This window comes from Meles meles, chromosome 11, assembly GCF_922984935.1.
Source record: "Meles meles chromosome 11, mMelMel3.1 paternal haplotype, whole genome shotgun sequence".
In the NCBI taxonomy this organism is placed as follows: Eukaryota; Metazoa; Chordata; class Mammalia; order Carnivora; family Mustelidae; genus Meles; species Meles meles.
Genome location: NC_060076.1, coordinates 32888598 through 32913251, shown reverse-complemented (window position 1 = coordinate 32913251; position 24654 = coordinate 32888598). Strand labels below are relative to the sequence as shown.

At 52.0% G+C, this 24654-nt stretch overlaps 1 protein-coding gene across 1 annotated transcript in view; it reads right to left on the bottom strand.

Annotated features, from left to right (window-relative positions):
- The window catches only part of GABBR2 (gamma-aminobutyric acid type B receptor subunit 2), a 341177-nt gene extending 317711 nt beyond the window's left edge, over positions 1-23466 (bottom strand). The window contains exon 1 of the mRNA XM_046021722.1: positions 23146-23466. Coding sequence (XP_045877678.1) covers positions 23146-23466 — 321 coding nt within the window. The remainder of the gene's footprint in view (positions 1-23145) is intronic.
- Between the last annotated feature and the right edge of the window lie 1188 nt (positions 23467-24654).

The window sequence follows — 24654 nt, the reverse complement described above, 5'->3', positions numbered from 1 at the left end:
ATATATATATATATATATAGAGAGAGAGAGAGAGAGAGACAAAGAAAGAGAGAGAGATTGAATGAAATGAACCCAAAATGCTTAAGGACAGGGTCTGGAAAATGGTCCTAATACACAAGTCAAATCATAGCATCTCTCTGCTCAAAATGCTCATGTGCCACATGGCCGCAGAGCCCTCTGCGGTCTTCTCCTCTCCAGCTTGGTCCTGTAACACTCCAGCGCTCTGTGGTGGCCCCTTCTCGCGGGTCTCTGGCTTGGACAGCACGGCATCCCAGGCTCCCTTTCTCTCTCTCCTCAACCTCCCCTTGGATGCCACCTGCCAGGTCGTCTCTGGACACCAGTTGCAAATAGAACTCACTCAGTCCCAGAGTCACAATCATTCATCCTCTTCCTCTGCTTTATGTTTCTTTCCTGGTGCTCCCTTCGCTGGCCCGCTAGTGAAGAAGGGGGGTTGATTTATTCCTTGTTCACCGTCTCTCTCACTAGCAGGCAAGCTCCCTGCGGACAGATGTGTTTGTTCACTGATGCAGCCCCACTGCCTCCACTAGGACCTGGCACGTAGTGAATATATGGATTATTATTTGTTGAACAGAGGAGCAGATCACCCAAACCACCAAGATGTGAAACGCCAGTAACAGGGACTACTCGCTTTTTGCCAGCTCATCATTTGGAACCTGATTTTCACCTTGATCCCACGGTCTGCCCGCCCAAATTGTTTTAGAACAGCTCGTTTTCGCGGAACCCGCTCACCCCGCCCTGGCGGCACTTCCGACGCCCGTCCAGCTTGCCACCTGGCGCCCTAACCACGTGTTTATTTAGAGAGCAGATCTGACTCCCCAGACGAAACTCGCCCCACCGCAACACACCTTTACGATGAGGTGCTTTGCTGGAAAGCCTGCCTGCCACGCCGGCAGCTGGCACAATCAGGAGGTTGGTAATTCCAGAGCTCAGGAAGGCTGCAATTAGTACTTGACAAGCACTTTATGGTCCGCAATTTAAATGTCTATGGCATTGTAATTCAGTTCCTCAATGAGGCAAACATGATACTAACCTCATCTGGGAAACTGGATGAAATGCATCCTTACGTTGATGGCCTCCTAATTAGGGCACGTGGGGAGGTGGGGCTCCCCAGCCCTCCCACCTCCAACTTTTGAGAGCGCTTTCCCTTTAGAGCCCTCCCTAAAGCACGTGCCACTTGAGGCAAACTCCCGCGTCCCGCGGGGATGGAGCACCTGCTGGGGAAGCAGGAGAACAATTTTGTTTGTTGTTTGTCCACCCGGTCTTGCTTTGGCTGAGAGGAGCAACTGTGGGTGATCTCGAGGACAGTCCCCGCCCACTCTCCCCAGGTGTTGAGGGTCAAGAGCTGCAGCTATGACGTCATCCACCTGCCCCGCTGAAGTAACTCTTGGAAATGACGCAGTTCATATAGGGGATGCTGAAAAAGCAATTAACAAAATTCAGCGCTCATTTCCCGCTTCAAAGAAAAGCAAACCCTCTTTAGTAAATGAGAAAGAGGGTACTCCCGGGATGCGAAAACGTCGGTCACAAGCGTGCCCAGGAGTCACTGCAGCAAGCAAGATGCCTACACACATAACGTCTACCCAGTTCTGTTCTCGGAGTTGACGGCGGTTCAAATCCATGGACAAGAAAGCTAAGTAAAAACACTGGCATGGACGAGGCGAACATAAGTATTGCTGCTCACCAATAAATAACACGACCGGCTACCTGCAAAACCAAGGAAGCCTGTGGGAAACTGTTAGGACCACTGAGAATACTCAGTCAAGGGGCTGGTTATGAAAGTAATAATCACCCCTCAAAGTTTCTACCTACCAGCAACAGTCAGAAAACACAATGACAAAGAAGAACCACTATAAAGTAAAAGGATGTCACTCACAATAGGAACAAAGACATAAAACGCGGAGCTCACCCTAATGAAATAAGAAAGATTTACATGAAAAGGACCCCAATATCTGGAGCTGCTCAAGAAATGAATGTTGGATAAATAATTGCCAATTGTTCCAGAAGGCTATAAAAGAGGTAAGAGTGAAAGAAAAGATGTCCCCTCAGGGCTCCTGAGCGGGATGAGTCATATTATTATAAAAGTTTTGATTCTTCCCAAATCCCTAAGTTCACCAAATTCCAATCAGAATATCATCTGTATTAGTATTGTATTTAGCATTTAACAAATTGACTTGAAGTTTCTAACATAAGGATAAACAGGTGAGGACAGTTAAGAACATCCTTGAAAAACAGAAGTATTGTTATTGTTTGGGTTTGGCTTCTTTCTTTGAGAGACAGAGAGTAAGTGAGAGGGGCCGAGGGAGAGGGAGAGAGAAAATCCCAACCGGCGTTCGATCGAACAACCCTGAGATCATGACCTGTGTGTCCAAATCAAGAGTCGGATGCTTAATTGACTGAGCCACCACCCAGGCGCACCTTGAGAAATACTTTTATTGTTAAAGGAGAGGACTTGACTTATTGGATACTGCAGTGTGACATGAGGCTAAGGTGATTTAAAGAGTGGGGCACTAACCCAGAAAGTGTCAGACATACCTATGAAACAGAGCAGAAAATTCAGAAACAGACCGGCTACATATAAGCTGTCCTATCCAGTAAGCAGAGAAATACATTATCAACAAATAACACCAGGACACTGGCTTGCCCGTTTGGAAATATCATTGCTTGTTCACTTTATAAAAAAATCTATTCTAAATGTATTAAAAGGTGAACTATTGAAATATTAAACTAAATATTATTGAACTATTGAAATAGTAAATTAAATATTATTGTAAGCAAAAGAAAAATACATGTATTATTAACACATATTAATATATATTTAAATTTATATTACTTTACAATATAAAAAATGTAAAAATCAATTTCACAAATCAGTAAGAAGGAGTTATGCTATTAATGAAAATAAGCAAGCGATAGGACAAATCAATTCACTAAATCAGAGGCCTCATTCAACACTGAAATACATTCAACCTTTCTGATAAACAAAGAAGTGACAAAATAAAAGCTTATTCCATTGCCCAATTGGCAGAGCTTTTGTTTTTGTTTCAGTTAATAATATCTCCCAGTTATATACTCCAGGAAAGCACCCCACTCCATCCGTTGTTGTCTGAGGTCGGCTTAGCAACCGGCTAAGCAGGGCCTGTAGGCAGACAAGTGGGCAATGATGTCCTCTAAGTCCTACCCCTGAGGTCTTGGAGAAGTCTCTAAGGCCTCAGATCTTGTCTCTTGAAAGAAGGATAATAGTTCCTACCTATGTTACAAAGACTAACCAAGGTGATGCATATAGAAGCACCTGACTCTGGTCCAGAGTAAGTTTTGCAGAAATGGCAGAGAGAGTTTTGTATCCCCTTTGACTCAGCCAATGCTAGAGTCTAAGGGACTAGAATTGTGGAGAAGCATGCATATTTTGTTTCAAGGCTACATGGGCAGCAGACACAAGTTCCATAAGAGGTTCACAGGTTCCATAAGAGAAGATTACCCAGATAACCCGTGTCCTCGTGGAATACTGGGAAGTCATTTAAAATAGGGAGTAGAGGCTCTAAGTTGGTCCAGATTCTGAAACGCCCTTCATGACATACGGCTAAAGGGAAAAAGCGCAGGTAACCAGCAGCAGATAATCTGAATTTTGTTTTTTAAAAGTGTGATGATGCATGCCACAATATCAACAGAGATTATGTTACAGAGTAGGGTGATAGTGATTTTAATTTTCTTCTTTTTATTTTCATTTTACAAATTTTCTTCAATACACATAAATTACTTCTATAATAAGATAAAAACACTACCAGTTATCTCAGGGTTTTTTATGCAAACTCTCCGAATATGAAACTTGGTTGTTAGGATGGCTTTTCAAAAGATGCAAATGAGCTTGTCAGTATGCATTTCCCTTCCCAGCTGGGAAAGGTCCAGCCGTGGAGATGGACTCCATTAGCGCGATATTGACAGAAGTCCCAAACAGAAATTGCCCGCAGTACTCAATGGTCTCTATTTATTCCTCGGTACATTTGTCCTCATTCTGGAAAAGGGGGCTTGTGATTCCAAGATAGCATACCTATCCCAAAAGATCAAAACACAGTATAGTTTGCAATACTCTGTGTTTTTGAAAACTGTTACTCCAGGGTGAGAACAGTGTCTGTGGTCGAGAGAGACCCTGCCCCAGTGCAAAGCTTCTCTCCTTAGCGATCTGTGTTCTGTGCGGTGGCCTTGACCTGAATTCCCTGGCCTTAGGAGGAAATTCTTGCTTTCCTCAAGGCCAGCGGCCACCTCACCACCCCCTCCCCAGCCTGCCTGATCCAAGGCAGAAGGAACTCTTCTGCAGGACAGGATAGCCGTTCCAGTCCTGGCTCCTCCATGGGGTCTCATCTGTGTTTGCCCGCCAGCTCCCTCCTGAGGCTGCTGGCCTCAGGACGACTGGATTTTCCCCATGACCAGTCTGAGGGCACCATCCCATAGACCCATTGGCATCTTTTAATAAGCATCTTTTGGTGGGCGGGGGGAGAGGGCGCACCCTGAAATGAAGCCAAGGTTAACAATAAAAGCTTTGCATTAGTCTGTGCTCAATGGTCATTCCGGCATCGCCTTTCCCAGCATAGTCCCCAAAAGGTGCCATCCTCAGAGGACCCAGGACTCCAGCCCACCTGGGTGGCCCGATTTACACACATTTGCTGAGCTGCAGACCCCACATGCTCCCAGGATCCATAATGAGTCACAGTCAACTAGGGCCTTAGTCTCTGCATACCTACTGCCTTTACGCCTCATCAACTTTGTCCTGTCCCTGGCTTTCTGAACCCAAGTGCCAGCTGACACAGTGAATCCTGGAAAAGAAATCTTGGAATCTTGGAGGGTGAATGTACTAAGCGAAAATATATTTTTTGGCTAGTCCTTCTAGCTAGTTTGATATCCTTAGCAAGATTGAGCAGTAGGACTTCTATGACTTTATTCAAATTGCTGATCAGAGAATTAATATTTAAGTTGTGTATATACATATATCATATAGTGTATATTTATGTGCAGTATTTCAAATCACTGACTAAAGAATTAATATATGGGAGTACCTGGGTGGCTCAGTGGGTTAAAGCCTCTGCCTTCGGCTCAAGTCATGGTCTCAGGGTCCTGGAATCAAGTCCCACATCGGGCTCTCTGCTCAGCGGGGAGCTTGCTCCCTCCTCTCTCTCTCTCTGCCTGCCTCTCTGCCTACTTATGATCTCTGTCTGTCAAATAAATAAATAAAATCTTAAAAAAAATTAATATATGTCTTTCTTTTAAAGGAAGAATATATATTTGATATTAAAGGCAAAGATCCAAGTCCTGAGGACAACCACCCCAGGCTACTTGCAGTTTAATCCCTTCTGGGTTTGATATCCAAACAACTAACAGATGCACCTAAATGGACCATGTCCTCTCCCTAGTTGAGAAATTACAAGAGATTTTGTCAAACGCCTCCACGGAGTTCACATTTGCCAGGCTCCCAGCTCTCTATACCTCAGTCTTCTCATCTGAAAAATGGGAGCAATGAGAATGCTTATCTCTTCAGGCCTTGATGAGAAGTAGAAGATTTACCACATCAAGTGCTTAGAACAGAAGCTAAGCCCATGGAATGCTCCCCTGTGGACGTCAGTGATGCCTCACTGAAGGGACGGCTTCACTCAGCCAGGTTCATGCCTGCTCCCAGGGTGCCTCGGCAATAAGCCAGGATTCCCACATCCCAGGTTCCGGAGGGATCTTGTATAGCTCCAAACAAGAAGAGCTGCCCTGGTGAAAGCAAACCATGGCAGCCAGGGCAGGGACCAGGGCTGTCTTCTGAAATATTCTCTATTGCAGATGTCTCCTCGCCTAGCTTTTCCCCAAGTCACAACGGCGGGCGCCTGTGGCCGTGTTGTGTTCTTCCTAACACTATTAGGCCAATTATGATTATTTACACCGCATGAAGATCTGAAAGCTCGTAAACTGGCTTCTTATACACATCCAGGATGTTTTTAGGGTATATTATTGTCTCGCTCTGGTGGGTTCTAAATCTCTTGACATTCCGACTTCTAGCTTACACAGGATGAAAGAATCCAACTGCCTACTTTCTGCCCTGAAAAGCAAATCCTGACTCAAAAACAGGAATAGACACTTCAGTCTTTACATCCACTGCCCTATTTCTTCCCCCAAACCTAAATGAGACCTACTTTAGTCCCCATTATTTTCACAATGCTGCTTTTTTGATAACTTTCATGATTTCCTTCCTCATGAGTTCAGACAACTGACACTGTAGGGCTCTCTCACAGAAACACTTAACAATCCTAGATATTCCTCTCTTGGCTTCTCTCAAGGGCTTTCCAGGGCTATTATCTGATTGAAGCATAAAATCACCCTGGGAGGGTAGTCAGAGAAGGTGCCCTCTCCATTTTACAGATAACGAAACCGAGGCTCAGAGGCCCCAGTTCCCTTAGAAAGACCCCGGGGGTCCAGCCTTCCAACATCCTGAATTCTGAACACACTCCTCTTTCTTTCAGCCGTTCTGGCTCCCATTCTCCAAACACCAGAATGGAGTCATTTTGGTCAAAATCCAATTGAGTCTTCCGACATCAACTTCTTTATCAGTGGCCATGAGAAAGCACGGTGTTGCTCTGTTCCGAAGCTCTTTCCATCCAAATGGGTTTTAGGAGCGGCCCTTCACCGGTCAGAAGAGAAGTGATCTGTGGCGGGCTGGAAAGGGGCTGGAACTCGGCAGGTCTCAAAAGGAAAGCCCCCGGGGAGTTTCCCATCTCCAAACCCAGAGCCTCCTGCTGGGAGGGTGGAGGGAGCCCCTAATCCTTGCCAGGCATCCAGGCACAGTGGAGCAGAGACAGGGCCCTCAGCAGCAGCATGGTGGGCAGCACAACCCCGGTCCAAAGGATATACCTTTGGCCACACCGGTCACCTGTCATCCGGACAGACAGCCCGGAGCCATGAGCGCCCGTCTCCTGCCTTCCGATAGCGCAGCCAAGCCGGCCGACCAAGCTTCTGCCTGCTGGCCTTCTAGGACAGTGATTGCAGCACGGATCACGGCTCCTCTCTGCTTCCCTTCATCAAGAAAGCCATTAAGGGAAACGGAAAGCTGAGTGCATCTATGAGGTCCACCTACAGACCCAACTTGGAGTAAGCTTTGAAATCACTCCTGGGCCCTCTTCAGGCCCTGAGTCATTTTTTTGATTGTTAAAATTAGATTGGTCTCACAGCAGACTTCTGAATCTAAGTGGTGTCAAATGAGGCTGGGTCCTGTTCCCATTCAGCGTTCTCAGGCATCTGCGGTGTGCGCAGCCCCAGCTGGGCCTCTGAGGACGCTTCCTCTCGTCCTTGCCTTCCAGCCACCCACAAATCGGGTCCCCACATCCCAACTGTGCAGGTGGAAAAACAGCTTCACTGGGTTAGGGGTCTGCCCAGGGCCACACGGCAGGAAGTGACAAGGCCAAGATTTAACCCCAAATCTGCCCGATCCCCTTTCTTTCCCCTGCGCCCTTGTCTTTGTGATGCCCCTGGAGATGACCTTGCCCAGCTCCCACGTGACAGGGCTGTGTGTCCTTCTGCTTTAGCCAACAGGAAGCCTGGGCTGACAGCAAGTGTCAGAAGCCAGGACCCTGCAGGAGGCTCTGGCGAGCATGGATTGATTTTTAAAATATGCTTTTAGACACGGCTGGCCCAAAGGTGCTTGCATTTCCAGGTCTTTCAGCTCCCTCCCCCACAGTGTCTCTCATGGCTGGCCACCTAGCTGCCTGCTGCCTCTGAATGGCTCAACATCATCCTTTCAAAGTTCCCCTCACTCCCCCCACAGGGTTCTCCCATATCTTCCACCTATGTCCTTCAAGGCCAGCTTCAAGGTCAGCTGCTCTGCCAAGCCCTCCCAGGTTGTAGGCTGTACGGGTGAGTGTTCATCTCCTCCTCATCATGTGCCCATGGCCCTTACTTGTATCTCCCCAAAGAGTATGTACAAATCAGCCTCCTATCAGTTATTTGACAAACACGGTACGGTACTTCCTGTGCATCGGCCAGGGGCTGAAGTCTTTGGCAAACCTTAAGTGAGTGAGTTTTTGTAACTGTCTTGTGAAGTTGGTATTATCGTCACCTCCTTTGTACAGACAAGAACACTGGAGGGCGGGAACTGACAGGGTTTGCCCCAAATCAACACAACTAGTAAGCGGAGGCCAGGCGGTCCTGTTCCAGAGCTGGTGTTTGCTCACAAGCACTCCACTAGGGTCACCTGCTTGCCTGGGAGTTGTCTATACTGTCCTGTGAGCCCTCCAAGGGCAGGGGTCACGTCCCATCCTGCCCAGATGCTCACAGCCTGGCACAAGGCAGGACCTCTATGCTCGATCCTGAACAGAGCTCCACATCCAATATGAGGTCACCTCTCCCGTGTGGCCAGCGGACAGTGGTCGGCAGTACAGATCCTGGCCCCAGCTTCCAGCCCCTCGGAGCACCTGCCTTCCTCCTGCAGGCAGCCACCTGGGGCAGTCCTCCCTGAGATGCTTAGGAGGATGACACGGGAAGCATTTCATCATCCGTGAAGCCGAGAGCATCTCTATGCACGCCTCCCTCTCCAGGGTTCCTCCCTCTCCAGGGCTTGGTCCTTGGGGTCCTCCTCCAAGGATGGAGGACTCCCCCAGCTTCTGGTTAGATCCCAGCAAACCCAGTCAAGAATGCAGGACGAAAGACCCTTCCATCTGGTGAGCGTAGAGGGAGAGGGGCAGCTGCAGGTGGTGCCAAGCAGAGTCTCGAAGACTTAAAATCGGTAAGTGCCCACTTACTGCCTCACATGGGCTTATCATTCTGAGCCTCAGTTTCCCCATCGCTAAGTGGAGCTAACAGAATTCCTCTCTTACCAGGTTGTTATCCGGATGATGCATTCGGAAGAAATAGTAAACTCTGGCACTGCACAAAACTCGCCATTCTCGTTTAATTGTTGAAAGAATACCTACTGAATAAGGTTATCAGAAGAACTACATTAGAAGCCAACTGCACTTCTCCCTTTACCAGACTGGGGCACAAACGAGGTCACGTGTCTTTGAATGTTCCAAGATGACACGGACAGGCATCTTCCCAGCAACACCTGGCCCAGTGCCCCCCAGATCCTGGGGAAGCCTATGTTACATCCCTCAAGGTGCCCTGAGCCCAGCCCGTGAGATAGGCCCCTCCGGGTCCCTGCTGCTGCCATGGCTGCCACAGAGGTCGAGGTCTCCACTGAAACCAGGGCAGGACCCTCCCCCGCCGGAGGAGGTCAACCCCAGGACAGGGGAGTGCCGGCTCCAAGATGGAAGCTGAGGACTACGGTTCTCGACACCGAGCACCTTCAGTTTGCATGCACACATGCAGCCACAGTCTCCGCGGGCAGGGGGAGGAGGCATTCCAGCATCAGCTCCCACCTCCAGACCATACTGCCCTTGGCTCCCCACCCCACCCCCCACTCCAAGCAAACTTCCTCTGGGAACTTATTTTGCCCTCTCCCGCAGCAGACCCTGCTCAGGGCTCCAGCCCTCCTCAGAAGAGGCTCTGCCAGTGTTAAGCTCGGACAGAGGGAGTCAGTCTCATTGCTCTTCCAAGGGTCTCTGTGTTCTTCAGACAGTGGGACTCCTGACCCCAGCAACCCTGAAGCTTCCTAACAGTAAGGGAAGGGCTTCCAGAATGTCATCTGAATACAGAGCCAGCCCTTCTTCCAGGGACATCCACGTCCCTGCCTCCCCCCAACTGTAAGCCCCTGGCTTTCTAAGTGTGCAGTGACAGGGCCGTCCAGGTGACTCAAACTAAAACACAACAGAGGGTGCCTGGATGGCTCAGTCGTTAAGCGTCTGCCTTTGGCTCAGGTCACAGTCTCAGGGTCCTGGGATCAAGCCCCACATCAGGCTTCCTGCTCAGTGGAGAATCTGCTTCCTCCTCACCCTCTGCCTCTCTCCTCTGCTTGTTCTCATTCTCTATCTCAAAAATAAATAAAATCTTTTAAAAAATAAAAACACAACAGAGGGCCTCACCTCAGGAACCAGAACCAGAGCCGCTCTCAGAGGCCAGTCTTATGACTTTCTGCCCTGACCATACACCAGGACAGAAGCGCATCACATCCCCACTGGGCAATCCACCCTGTGGCATCTGTGGAACACCTACTAGGAAGCGGGTCCACATAGTTTTATCTAGTCCCCACAAACAATGCTAGTTATCCACTCCCAAACCTCCGTGTTACACGTCGGAGAAGGGAGGCCCAAGAGAAGCGGCCACCGCAGGTCACCCAGCAGGGATGAGGGGTGGACCTGGCCTTTCTGGCTGCAAGACCAAGCTCTTTCTACGACCTCTTCTCTTCGTGGGTGCACGTGTGAAAGCACCCAGCGCAGTGCTGGCCTGAACCCCATATCACTTCTCACAGCAGACAGCCCTCACTCACTCTCATGGCCCCAAATTTCTGCCCAGGGACCCTTGTGAGATAGTTTGGCTGTGGATGGTCTTGGGTCTGACATGTGCCGAAGACGGATGGCTGGACCTCTGATGACCAAAGGCATCCGATGCTTGAGAGGAAGACATGTTCCCTACCTCTCGTTCTAGACGCTTTTGTAAGAGTGCCAGCTAGGGTCAGAAAACCTCAGCCTCCGGCCTCTCTGCTCTCACACTGTTCTAATCTAATACTGTGCCTTCCTTCTTTATTAGGAAGTTGAATGAATCACCCGTGTGAACAACATCTCGGTGTCTTTTATTAAGATGTTATTGGAAACAGCCAAAGGCCCTGAGAAGAACAACCCAGAATTAATTACTCTTTGTGCTTAGTTTCAGGCGTCTCTTATATTTGTAACTCTTTACAACTTTTGTAAACACTTTCACATTAATCTATTTCTCTTCCCTTCTCTCTGCTCCTTCTCTCCCCCTCCCCGCATCAATGATCTCTACAATAACTCCATGGAGAACCGGGGCGGGGCCGGGGGGGGGGGAAACGTCATTATCATTCCCATTTTACGGATGGTAAAACTAAGGCGTAGAAACGTTGAATAACTAGTTCAGGGTCCTCCAGCACTGAGTATCAGAGATGGTCATCCACGGGGCATGCAGAGCTCTTCCTACCACACTGCCCTGCCCTCTAACAGATTTGTCCTGAGCCTAAAAGGAAATGTGTCTCATCACAGGCAAACATCAGGACATTTCTCTCCAGCCTTCAAACACAGTATTCAACTGAAACAATCCATTCCTCACAGATGCCTGATAACGTCTTCTCCCTCTGCTCCATTTAGGGCACAGTTGTGATTTTATCCAAAATTGTTATATTTTACATTGCGTTTAGCACCACTCATGCAAGAAACATTTGCTAAGCACTTACAATGTGCCAGAGGCCTTGCGAGGTGCTTGGACACAAAGGCCTTCATTCCCTCCCAGATATTACCAAGCACCTGCAGGCTCTGTGCTGGGCACTGGGACATGGCAGGGACCAGACAGATGACATGCCTGTCTTCGTGGGCTGGCCCAGCGTGCAGCAAGGTGAAGCGAGGGACAATAGCCAGCAGTGACAACACAGAGCTCTGGGGGCATCACCAGAGACAATAAGCCAGGGAAGTTCACCCCTGAGCTCCCAGTGCGTGTCAAGGCAACCCAGGGATGGCGTCGGAAACAGCCATGTCGAAAACCCATCCAGTGAGGCTCACACACAGATCACACACTTTTTTGCTTGACCTCATATACACGCTCCCACTGAATGTGACTATACAGCATTTTACATGTTCACTTACATTATAATAAATGACAGTGAAATTTAGTGGGCGCCTACTCGATGTCCTGTGTGCTCAGTGCTTTACACGAACATTCTAGGCCAACCTCCAAAAGAACCCCCGAGACAGTGGCGTTCCCATTCCACAGAGCATAGCCCAAGGTGTGGGGCGGGTGGTGGGGGCAGCACGTGGGCACACAATGCCTGATTCCAAATGTCACGGTCTTTTCCACACAGGCACGGGAAATCACACAGCAAGACATTATCAACATGCAGATCGGCCCCGGGAGCCCGTCAGCTCTCACCCATTCATCCCACAGATATCTGCCGAGCACCGGTTACCTGCCAGGAACTGGGCTGGGCACTACAGGGAGCCCACACAGAGCTGTTCCTGCACTTACGGAGTTCATGGTCCCCCACGGGAACACAGAATACCAAGAGGGATCAAAGAGTCCAACAAACATAAAAATGCCATTGTGGTAAGCCCTAGAGAGGAAAGTTTTATGATTCTCAGAGAAAATGGGGCAGAGGATTCTTCCCAATCAGGGAGGATAGACAAAGCCCACTTGAGCTGGTGTCTAAGAGATGAACAGAGGTGGCAAAAGTGTTCCAGACCGTGGAACAGCTTGTGCAAAGGCCCTGTGTAGAGCAGGGGGAGGAAGCACACTCACCTTAGAAACTGAGAGGACCCTGTGTCTAGTCCAGAGTAGGAAGGGAGAGCAGGCAGCACTGAGGCTGGGGAGTGGGCAGGGCAGACCCTTGGGGCCTCCAGGGCCACCAGGAGAGGTTTTGTTCCTATTCCCAGAACAAAGGGAGTCTCTGGAAGGTGTCAGGCAGGGAGGCCACCTGGTCAGAGTGCTGGGTCAGTGGTCCTAACTGTCCTCTGCACCTGGGGAAGAACCCCTGCCCCTGGCCTGTCCCCTCACCCTTCTCATGCTGCAAGGTGACAATGCCAGGCAGCCTTGCTGTGTGCCTTTGAGAGCACAGAGGCTGCGGCTTCATCTCCACATGCCCCGCACCCAGCCCAGGCCCTGCACCAAGCCTCAAGTACAAAGGAGGCAGCACCGCTGCCGTCGAGGTAATCCAGGAGAGACACATATAGACACAAACACTGACACCCCCAGTAAACACCGCAGGAGGCGACAAGCTCCGCAGGTGCAAGGCAAGCAGAGAGTGGATCTGTGGGAGCCAGGTGTGCAGACAGACGTGCTCAAAGTGAGGAGGGAGCACAGGGCTGGCTGTGTAGAACAGGGGAAAGGGAGAGGGCGGGGCAGAGCTGGAGGGAGATGAGGGGTTGCGTGAAAATCACAAAATAAAATAAGAAAAGCAGCAGCCACCAGCAACATGTGCCACTTGCCTCTACGGGAGGAAGGTAAGAAACTCGGGAGGATGCCGCTCCCTTGGTGCTCGACCTTTGGGCATCAAGTTCAGACCATCTGCATTGAAATGCCAGCTCACTGCTTGGTTGGCCGTCATGGCCCGTGACCCCGCCAAGCCTCACCTGCAACCTGAGGGCACTGATGGCACCTGCCCCAACAGGATGTGGCGAGGATCCCATCAGCGAACCCTACAAAGAGACTGATGCAGGGACGGACGCATGCTGAGCCCAGAATATAGGTGAGTTCTTGCTGCCGCTACACCCTCTTCTTCCCCTGCACGCTCGCAACTAAACCTTCTATTCCCTTTCTCTTCTTTTGTAACAAGATCAGAAGCTCTCCAAGGGCTTTCCAGTGTTTCTAGGACTCACAGAATCCAGCAAGGAGCTCAGAGGGGTCAGTCAGAAGACACTGAAGACACAGAAGACCCCCAGAAGACACTGTATGGAGTGACAAGGGAGCCCTCTCTCTTGTCAAGGTCAAGGCAGTCTACGCCAGCTTCGGTGGGAGCCAAAGCATGGGCTCTGATCGCATGCCACGGGGTGGCCTTCCAGGCCCCCGCCTGCTGGTTAAATCCCTGGAAGAATTCTGGGCATTCTCAAAAAAGCTTCAGTGAACGGACAGTTCTAGAAACAAAGTGATTTGGATAATATAGTGATTATTATAAGGATGACTGTTGCTTTCAGAATCAGTTCCCTCTGAACAAAGTCAAGTGGATCATAAGCAGAGTGTGAAAATATCATTTTCTCTGTACCACCTCCTGACCCTGCGCCACGAGAGCAGCAATAATGCATTACTCCTCAAAGTCTTTCTTTGGCTAGATTTTATCTGAATGGTGACTGATGATGTCCTTGCCAAGTGGCAGGACAGGGGTCTGCTTTAGCCAGCAGCTGGGGAATGTGGGCACTGATGAAGACAGATGAATCCATTTACTCCATACTCTGGATCTACCACTAATTTTCTAGATGACAAAAACACTTCATCCTTCCAGCGATGCAGACTGCTCAGAAAGACCAGAAAAGTAGGAAAACTGCCAAAGGATTCCCCAATCGGCCCCAAAAGGTGTCACAAGGTTCATGCCCATTACTCAAGCAAGAATTCTCAGACCCCAAAGCTCAGCTCCTAACTGCTTTACTCTTATTTTGCACATGATTCTAATAAACTGGGTTATCTGATTTGGGGTCCCGACTAAAACCAGATCAGGGAGATGGTCACCCTGAGGCTGAGGTTAGCCCGTTCCTGAGTCGGTCTTGACCATGCAAGGATAAAGAGCAGAAGCTTCCATCCTGGGAGCAGGAAGCATGGAATAAGTCTTGCTCTCCAGAGGATCCCAGGAGACCTCTTCATTCACTATCCCCAGACCTGTCACGGGACCACCTGGCTCACCGAGGCTGATGACTTGGCTCCATTCCTGCAATTTCTACTAGGACCAGAGCCCAGTCCAGCCTCTGCTGGGGCTCACGTTCCCTGGAGGTGGGAATAGGATATCACAACCTGATTCCGATACCCACCACCTGCCGTTTTAGAGGACTGTTCCAATAAACCACCTAAAACCATAACAGTTCTCAGATGCCGGAAAGTATTTATTTCCTAAGTTTTCATGTACCTTGGAAGATGCCATGTATGTTTGTCAGGGGAAAGGAGAATCTTCTATTGAAACATCCAGCAAGTAACCTTTGCACTCCACAATTACAGAGACCCCCAAAATACCAAATAACAAGAATGTAGACGAACAAATAAAGAGCAAGCAGGAAGTTCACGTGGCTTGGCATACGGAACACCTCGATTTGTGAAAACTATGCCCATTAATCCTCTTAGAACCAGAGAGCTGCATCCCAAGCTTTTAGATGTATTTGTTTGTTCAATAAATACTTATTGAGCTCCTGCTCTGTGCCTGGCCCTGAGCCAGTGCCTCAAGGAACCACAAGGGAGCCAGACACACCCAGCACCTGCTCTCACCATGCTTACAAGGGAGCAGAGCCCCTCCAGCCATGCTACAATTCACAGAGAGAAGCAAGAACTTCCCCATGGTCTCAACAGAGAACTGAGCACCAGAACCCAGACCGCCAACTCCACGTGGGGCTCACACCCCCACGGTTCCAGCCTGGTACACCTGCTTTTTCCTCGAAAGGTACAGAGAGAAAGGCATCTCACCAGCCGCCCTTTACATTGTTACATAAGCAGAGAGAATAAGAATAAAATAAAGGAGCAGATGAATAGAGATGCTTATGGGGTGAACTACACCGTTGAATTTTCTGACCTTCCGACAATCAAATTAAATAACCAAAAAGGTTAACGACAAGGAGCCACTTACATTCATAGTCAAACATAGGGAATGGCCAAACGGGAGCCTCCAGAAAGGGGTCGCCTTCCCAGCATCCTCCTCTGATGCACTACCACAGTTCGGCTCGTGCTACGTGCAATGGTTTCTGTCTGTTTCGACCAGCTACTTGGCCTGTGAGCTCTTTGAGGGAAGGGTTCACGTCGCATCCACGGCTGTGTCGCAGAGCCTAGAACAGGACCTGCAGAAAGTTCTATCAACCAGAGTGTGCTGCCCTAGGGCACTGAGGCAGAAGCAGGTAGTGCCTGCACAGCCCTGTAGGTGGGCCGGTCGGATCTCCTCTGCAGGCAGAACCTACAGCTGATGGCTTTTGCTGCAGCTTCAACTCTGTCACCATATTTAACTCCACTAAGGGCACAATCTCCAGGCAGCCTGTGGTCGGTGACAGAGCTGGGCAGGGATTCGGTCCGATGCGGGAGCGCTCTATAGGCAGACTTTGCCTCAGAGCAGCCCGCTGACTGGCCCAGACTTGCTGAGCCTCTTCCTACCCATCTCTCCTTCACCCTCCGTTCCCAGCTATCAGCCTGGCGTCACGGGTCGAGCGTGTCTCCCCACCTCCTCTTGTATCTTACATGGGCATCCCCACCCCGCCCCCTCCAAGAGCTCTTATGCTTCTATATCCGTCTTGGCATCTACTTCCTGAAGGACCCAGAACGACAAGTCTGCATGGCACCCGCCTGCTCCTCCGCACTGCCTACCTTCCCTTGAAGCTGGCTTGACCCGCGGCTATTTCCGGTCAACGGAATACGAGTAGCAACAATGCCTGTGTCACTTCCAAGTAAAGACGGTTAAAAATCCAGGGTGTCTTCCCCACGAATCCCTCCCTACTCCCATCTTCTTGAAGTCACAGGATGGGAGAGTCACACCCCAAATCTGCCCGGCTCCTTGTGTTCCCACTTGGAGGCGAGCCCCTCAGGAGCACTTCTAACACACTCTGGAATTCGGGAAGCGACAGAGAAATTTTATTATGTAGGCAACAGAGATTTCAGGTTTTGTTTGTTAAAGCAGCAGGACCTAGTTCACCCTGACTGACAAAAGACGTGTGTCCCACAAGTATCCGTTCAGCATCTCTATTTTCATGGCTGTCCTGCCCTTCCAGCTTGCTCACTTCCCCGCTGATCTCTGCGTGAGGAAGCTGATGGTACTCTGTGCCCGGGGGAGGGTAGGCCAAACATAGGAAGAAGCCCTTGTCAAAGATAAACTTAACAAGTTGAACTTTTAGCCCAATACCAAGGGCTAAACAGGCCCTAGCGTGTGCATTCCACCCACCGTCCCCCATGGGTGGCTGGCTGGGTCTGGGGAATTGGCTGGGGGTTGGCATGGCCAAGGGCACTGCCCTCCCATGGGAGCAGCACGGGGTTGGTTTGGGTGGGAATAGGTAGGAGGCAGCTACAGCCTGACAGTCCACTTAATCCTGATAGATGGGGTCACCTGAGTCCTGTGGTCATGGGGGGAGAGGTGATGGGGACAAACTCTTCATTCGGTGGGAAGATAATTCAGAAAGGAGATTAGAATTTACTCACTCACAGTGCCATTCAGCAGATGCTCACTGATGACCTGCCCTCACAGAGCTAGAGCTCGGCACGGGGAGAAAGAGTACATGCCAGGATTCACGACAGAGGGGAAGTAGGGCTGCTCGAACCCCCTTCCTCCATCTCCCCACTCAGCAGCGTGGCATCAGCACACGGCATGACAGATAATGCTGCCTTACATTACATCATGTCGTGAGGTTTCACATCCAAGATACCCATTCTTCCTTGTGGCCCTGTGAGGTCAGCATAATTGTCCCCTTACGGCACAGGATTAATGGCAATGGTGACAACCAGAAGCGGGTGTTTACTGGGCACTCGCAGGGTACCAAGCAGTGACCTGACTACCTTACCAGGGTGGTCGCATTTGTGAGCCCCATTTTATAGATGACAAAAGGGAGGCAAAGTGCCTGGCCCCGGGTCACCAAGCAGGGAAGTGGTACCCAACAGGGATACAAACCCAGGGCTCCTGAGGTACGGAAGAGCTCATCCAACAGGTACAAGGAACTTGCAGAGCTGAAGGGTCTGAAAGGGAGTCTGCCATTCTGTGCCTAGCCTCACCCCTGCTGGGCTGCTCCCTCCTCGCGCCCCTGCAGCGTGATGCCTGGACTCAGTGACTCTTGACTGCCAGAACTCCTACCCTTCTGTTCCCCATGGGTACCTCCCTGTTGTCCCTCCTGCCCCGGCAGGTCTCAGTGCTGCCTGTTCTCCTCCACATCCTCTCATTGCCTGTCCACCTCGTTCAAGTTCAGCATCTTGCCCTTCGACGGCTGGAGAAGCTTCCTGGCTTCTCAGTCTCCAGCTCATCTGTCTACCATCTAGGCTCTGCCTTCCCACTGGCCCTGATCATATTACAACCATGTTCAAAACCACCACCCACACACGGCTCCTCCTAGTTCCAGAATAAAGCCCAACTTTCTCAACATGTGATTCGAGGCCTTCCACACCCACCGCCAGGCTCCCTACCCCTCCACGCTCCCTGCACTTGGGGGAAAACAGAACAAGTCAATGCTCCCCAGACACCTCACACTGTTTCTCCCTCCCTCCTTTGATCTTAGGGTTCCTTCCTAGGATCCAACCTCCCCTTCCCTGAGTCCCTGCTTCTCTATGTTAACATGACATGGGCCCTTTCCAGCCCATCTTGATTTCCACTCCTCCAGGACGCCTCTCTTGACCTAGATATGATCTTCCCTTTCTCTCAATGCCCTTGGCATGCCTGGTCCCTTTCTTGAACATAGCATTTCCCAGTGCCTGTCTTTGTGGACATCTATAATCAGATGCCCCTGGCGTCCATACCTTCAACAGCCTTGGACATCCTTCGAGGAATCACCTTCTCTTCATTCCCTGCTCATGTGGTTGGGCAGGGCTGACCTCCCTGCCCTCTCCCTCCATGAAAAGCTGGCTGAGGTCCCAGACCATCAGTGTCATGGCATTGGCTCGGGGATGGACACATGACCCTATTCAAGCCAATGAGAGCTGAGTTTGGGACTTTGGCTGAAACATTTGGGAAACTTACTGGAGTCTCTGAACTGGGAGTGTGTAAATTTGCAGCCGGTAGGGGCCATCTGTGCCACCACATGGGTAGGGCCTGCCTGAGAGTCAAGCCAAACAGAGAAAACCAGAGCCAAGAGACAGAGAGAGAGAAAGAGAGAGAGAGATTTTTTTAAGATTGCATTTCAGTCCCTGGATTCAGCCATGCCTGAAGACAGCCCACTCCAGGACTTTTCAGTCACCAGTTAAAGTGGCGTTTCTATCACTTGCAAGGAGTCCTAAGCAATACACCTCCTAAGGGCCAGGTACCATGCTGGGTAGTGGGGCTGGAACCACAGAGAAGAGGTAGTCTGATTTGAAAAGGGCTAATTTTCTATCTTTTTATTTCTAAGAACAGCTGTATTGAAATACATTCATATATCATAACGCTCATTCTTTTGAAGTAGATGAGTCTACGGTTTTGGGAAGTTCATAGAACTGTGCAGTCATCACCACAATCCCTTTCTAGCTAACCTTGAAAATGGCCACTGTGCACTAGAGCCCTGTTCTCGCCTATGCACCAGCTCCTCTCTCGAGCCCAAGACTGGGTTTTGTTCCCTTCTGCAGCACCAGTGACTGTAGTAGGTGCTCAATTAGTGCCTGCTGAACTGGACTCATACATCCTTGAAAAGCTCAGCCTCCCTCCACCAGTTGCCTGGGCTCTTTCTAAAGCATCCACCGTGAATGAGAGAACAGATATTTAGCAAAGCTGCTCAAGGGAAGGACACACTCACCTACCGCTAGGCTGCCCCTGGATTTTCCAAGCTAGATCCCTGCAGCAAGCTAGCTTCCTGACAGGTGCACACCTAGAATGTGCTCCCTTGGCTCCCTGAACTTTCCCTAAGTTTATCACATAATAATTTAAACTAGTAACAAGTGGGAAAACATATACATCTGACAATAGGGGAATGACTTAATATTTATGCTACACCGTAAATAAGATAGGATTGTAGGATAGAATAGTATGCAGCCACACGAAATCATCTTTGCAATTGAGGACATGGGGGAGTACCCTCAATATAACGTTAAATTAATGAAACAAAATATAAAAGGGCACAAAGAGTGAGATCTCAAGTACCTAAAATAGTAAAAACTAGCAACTAGAATGAAATACAGGTAATTAGGTGTAATTGTCTTTGTACAGGTGATTATGAGCCATTATTATTTTTCTTCATGCTTCTAATTTTCCTTTTTTCTAAAATGAACATTCCTTTAATCAAAGTAGAAAACACTATTTCTTAACTCATCCCTTGGTTATTATTTAATTTTATTAATCTGGCTACTGCAGAATGAGAAACAACAGGTGAACGACATTCTGAATCTCCTGCGAAACTTTTTTAAAAAGATGTCGTCCTTCGGAATATTTTAATCAAACGCGTAATGTAACCCACCATTTTCACCTTTTTACCTTGACTGCCAGGAAGCTCAGAGCTAAAATGTAATACACAAAATTGCAATAACCCAGGTTCTTGATATAGTAACGTCCATGCCTCTATATGGTTTCTGATGCTTTTTTTTATTTGTATGTTCAGCTGTCTCACTGGTGTTTTATATATACTCAGCTCTACTTTGGGATATGGATTTTATCTACAGCAGGGAAAAGAGGTCTTAACTGGGCAGATGCTTTGGTGGGATGTTTCATTTTTAGGAACACAAGGCACTGAGTGGGGCTTTGAACATTCTATTGTTATTCTAATTACAGTAAGAGGGTCAACCTACAGAAATTCAGGCAGGAGGGTCCTTTATTGAGAGAGGCTCTCCCAGTGGTCAGATTAACCCATTACTTGGTAAATTTCCATCTCTTTGAAGACTAAGTGGACCCAGGTCCCTCCTGGCTGCTCACAGCCTCTGGCCATTGAGTGACAGCAAATGGCAGCAAAGCCAGCCAAAATCCATTCACCACATCCGTCTTGTGTTCAAGTCTAATGACAGGGCCGGGGAAGGGATTAGGAGTACACACACTCCGCAAAGACCCGTCTGAACAGTTAGAGTGTCTGAACCAGACACTCTAACACAGGCCCCAACGACCCTTCGAATCACTGTGGATCTTGCTGCCATGACCCACAAATGGAGCACTCCTTTACTCCGGCTCAGCAAGAAAGCACCTGTCCTATGGAGATGAGCCACTTGAAAAAATGAAGTATTATACCACCTGCACGTTCTCCCAGACATGACAGCCCACGGCAGGAGTTAACATACGTACTTGCTCATAAACCAGAATTAATTTTTTCTGGTGATAACTTCGCTGACCCTTCATGAGACTTCAGAAGCGAGAAAAACAAAATAAGCAGCCTCCGTGTTTAGCCATGACTATTTCATCACACCTAACGCAGCAACATCTTACTTGTGGACCACTCCAGAGGAAAACAAAGGCAGGGAGGCAGGAAACATTTCGTGGGTGCTTCCAGCATGTCGGAGGGAGCCCTGGCTGCCGGGCGGCCAGCTCAGGGCACTCTCCACTCGGGGCCCTTATCCCCTGGAGCGTCACATCACCAGCTGACCAAGTACATGCGACAACCCCACTTTTCCAGATGCGAGAATCTAGGCTGAGACAGATCCAATGACCCCACTCAAGGTCACCCAAGAGGCAGGTAACTGGCGTCTGACTAGAACCCAGGTCTGACCCACCCCAAAACCCGTGCTCTGTGCCCCTCGCACAGCTGGAGACGCTTCTCTGCTTGCGTGAGGCTGCGATTACCCCGTGCCCTCCTTCCCACGCTGCTTTCAGCTGATACCCTCCAGCTGGGAGCCTTATCCTCTCGCCTTTGGGCCCTCTCACTCAGAAAGTCATCGAGACACACTTGAAAAAATACACATAAAAGCTTCAACCCACACCCTGAAGCCAAGCACCCATCCTTGCACTGCCACAAACAATATCATGTGAAATCTCTTTCAGGGAAGCTTTGTGAAGGGAATAAACTGGTGATGAAAACCTTGTGCAGCTGACATTTGGTGATGATGCAAGCGGGGCTGCCCTGGCTACAAATGTTTCCAAAGAGCCGGCTCTTTCCTGTCCCTTCCCAAAGAGTATGTATGGAGACAACAGGGAACCAGCGGTGAGGTCAGAACTGAAGGGCGCTGTGCATTGCTGCATGCCAGACAGTCCCCAGGAAAACTTAAAATGTTCGCGCAAAGATGAGGGCGATGAGAATGTCATTCAGAAATAATTCCACACCCGGTTAGCTCTGCTCAGCCCCCCAGCTTGCATCTCCCGGGGCCAAGGAAGGCTCTCCGCTTGCAGCAGCCTGCGCGCACCGCCACCAACTGCCACACGTTCCTTCACCTTTTATTTACAGCGCAGAGCAGGCTGGTTCATCAGTGAAGGGGGAGGCGGGGAATAAAGATGCCATCCAGATTTCTGCTCTTTCTCAGGGGACACACAAAAAAAGGGTCAGGCAGAGAAGGAAGCGGAGTCTGGGCTGCACAGGCAGCGCAGACCTCCCCTCCGACGGGTAGGAGGAGAGGCACCTGGGCCGGAGCAGAAGCTCCCGGGGAGCTCCGGGAAGCCGGGGGGTCAAGCCCGGCGCGCGGCCCGGCTTGGCGCGGTGTTGAAGGCGCCAACAGAGCGCACTGCACAGGAAATCACTGCCCCCTTCAGGCCGCGTCTCAGACACCGCGGCAGGAGCCGAGGGGCTCCCTCAGTCCGGAAAAACTCGCAAACCCGACCTCGCGCGCGGGCGATCACTCCTCCAGAACCCCTCCAGCAGCCGTGCAGGCCGTGCAGGTCCGCGCTGGGGCTTCAGCCAGAACCCGAGCTACGGGTGTGAGGAGGGGCTCGGGAGGCGAAGCTCTAGGCTCTACGGCTCCCCTCGGAGAAGGAGGCCAAGAGAGCCGGCCCGCTGCTGCGCTCCAAGTCCGTGCTTCCAAGTCTGCGCCCGGAGAAACTGCGCCTGCAGCCGCAGGGCCAACAGCAGCGGCGATGCCGGACACCCCCGCGCGTCCGCAGCGGGACCTGCTCGGGCACTCTCTGAGCAACTAAACCGAGGGGGAGTCTTCCCCATAAAATCGCTCCGGCTGCAGGCAGCGCCGGGCACATTCAAGCAGCACCCTTTTAGAGCCGGCGGCCCCACACCTGCCCGCGCCGTGCGGGTTCCAAGCCGCCTGCGCGCACGACGCGCCCAGCCCTCCTGCGCGCCCCTCGGGTCCCGGAGCCCTCCGGACCTCAAAGCGCGGCCGGACTCTCCTGGGGGCCCGCGAGCAGGCCATGGCCTTTCTAGCCCCGGGTGGCCCAGTTTGCAGTCAATGCGCCTGTTTCTCCCACCCGGCAGTCCACAGCCCCACCGGCGGGACCTGGGCAGGGGCAACCACTGCAGGCCTTTCAGAGGGTCCAGTCCCCATCTTCTGCACTCCTTCTCTGGTCAAAGGAAACCCGTCTTTTTGTCCCCCAGCCTCCAACACACACACACACACACACACACACACACACACACACACACACACTCCCAGAGGATGGAGATGCTCAGCAAATCTTGGTACCAGCTGTGCCAGCCAAGCCCGGAGGGACCCCGGCTTGAGCACTGAGCATCAGCCCGCGGTGCCCTCGGCAGGCACAGGCGGCTCAGTCAGGGCTCTGCCCAAGGGTCGAAGCTTCCCTCGGTTCGGCACTCCCTCATCCACCGCCCCCCACAGCCCCGACGGCGCGAGCGGCCGGACACTCACCTCGGTGTCGTAGAGCCGCAGGTCGAGGAAGTAGGGGCGCAGGAGCGACTCGTTGCGGATCTGCTCGATGGCCAGTTCCACGGCGGGGAGCACGCCGCGCCCGATGCTGCCCTTGGCCACCTCCTTGGTGAGCGGCATGAGGCCCATGATGGAGAGCGGCGGGCTGCTGGGCGGCGGCCGGGGGGCACCTCGCGCCCAGCCCCAGGCCCCGGGCGCCAGCGGCAGCAGCAGCGGCAGCAGTAGGAGCAGCAGAAGGCGCGCGGGCGGCGGCGGCGGCGGCGGCGGCGGCCCGGGCTGCCCGGAGCTCCGCGGGGAAGCCATGCCGCGCCGCGGGCTGCGGGCGCCGGCTCACTCGGCCCGCATGGCCTGGCCCGGCCCGCCGCCCCGCGCCAAGCTCTCCCCGCGGCGCCCGCGCAATGGCGCCGGCCCCGGCCCCGGCTCCGGCTCCGGCCCCGGCTCCGGCTCCGGCTCCGGCTCGGGCTCCGGCTCCGGCTCGGCTTAGAACGGCGGCAGCGGCGGCGCCCGTGACGGATCAATCACGCCGGGAAGGGGTGGGAGCGAGCGGAGTGCGGGAGGCGGGGAGCGAGAGAGCGAACGCGGAGAGGGGGGCTGGCGTCTTCGCGCGCGCCTCTCTCCGGCGCGGCCACCCCGAACCAGGCCGCCTCCGCCCGCCCCCGTGCGCGCTCTGAACCGCTCTCCCGCCGGGAGCTGCTCCGCGGCAGCCCCGGGAGCCCGGTCGGGGGAGGGCGGGCGGCAGGAAACGCGGGAGGCGAAGGCGAGGCTGCTCGGCGGCGGTTCGGGCCGCCTCCGGGGACGGGGACGGGCCGTGCGCGCCGGGGGAGGGGGAGGCGCTGGCGCAGGGGCGGCCGCCGGGAGGGCCGTCTTCCCAGCACACGCACACACGCGCCCCGGGCCCTCCGCCGAGCGGGCCACCGCTGTCCGCCGACCGCCGGGGACCTGAGCCCCCGGGGACAGGGGCTGGGGGAACGAGGACTGCGTGCTGGCACACGCCGTGGCCGCCGCCGCTCCGCCGAGCGCTTCCTGCACGGTCGTTTGGGACTGCTACCGGGAGGTCTGGCTGGGAAGGTCTTAGCTGCGAGCTCGACACCGAGGCGTCCTAGAGGCACCTGCAACCTATGCTCTTCTGTTCTGTGCGGGTGTCTGGGGAGGCCCTAATCGAGCCCGAAGGGGCGGCCGAAGATGCCGCCTGCGTTCTCACACCCTTTGGTGCTGGGGTGTCCAGAGCTTAGGGCATGGACTGAGAGCCCCTAATTTCCCCCACCAGACTGAGAAGCCGTCCTCTGCCAACCTCAGAAGAGACTAGGGTCCTCACCTTGCGCCCCCTCCGGGCATTTGACCTCCCCGCGTCCCCACTCCCAGAGGGCTCCGCCCTAGAATTTTCCCTCTGGGTGGGGAGTACTACCCAGAGCAGATCCCTGCTTCCCTTGACTTGGCCCTCTCTTGGCAGGGAGGCGGAGGCTACGCTAGCTAACCTTAGGCAAAGCAGTC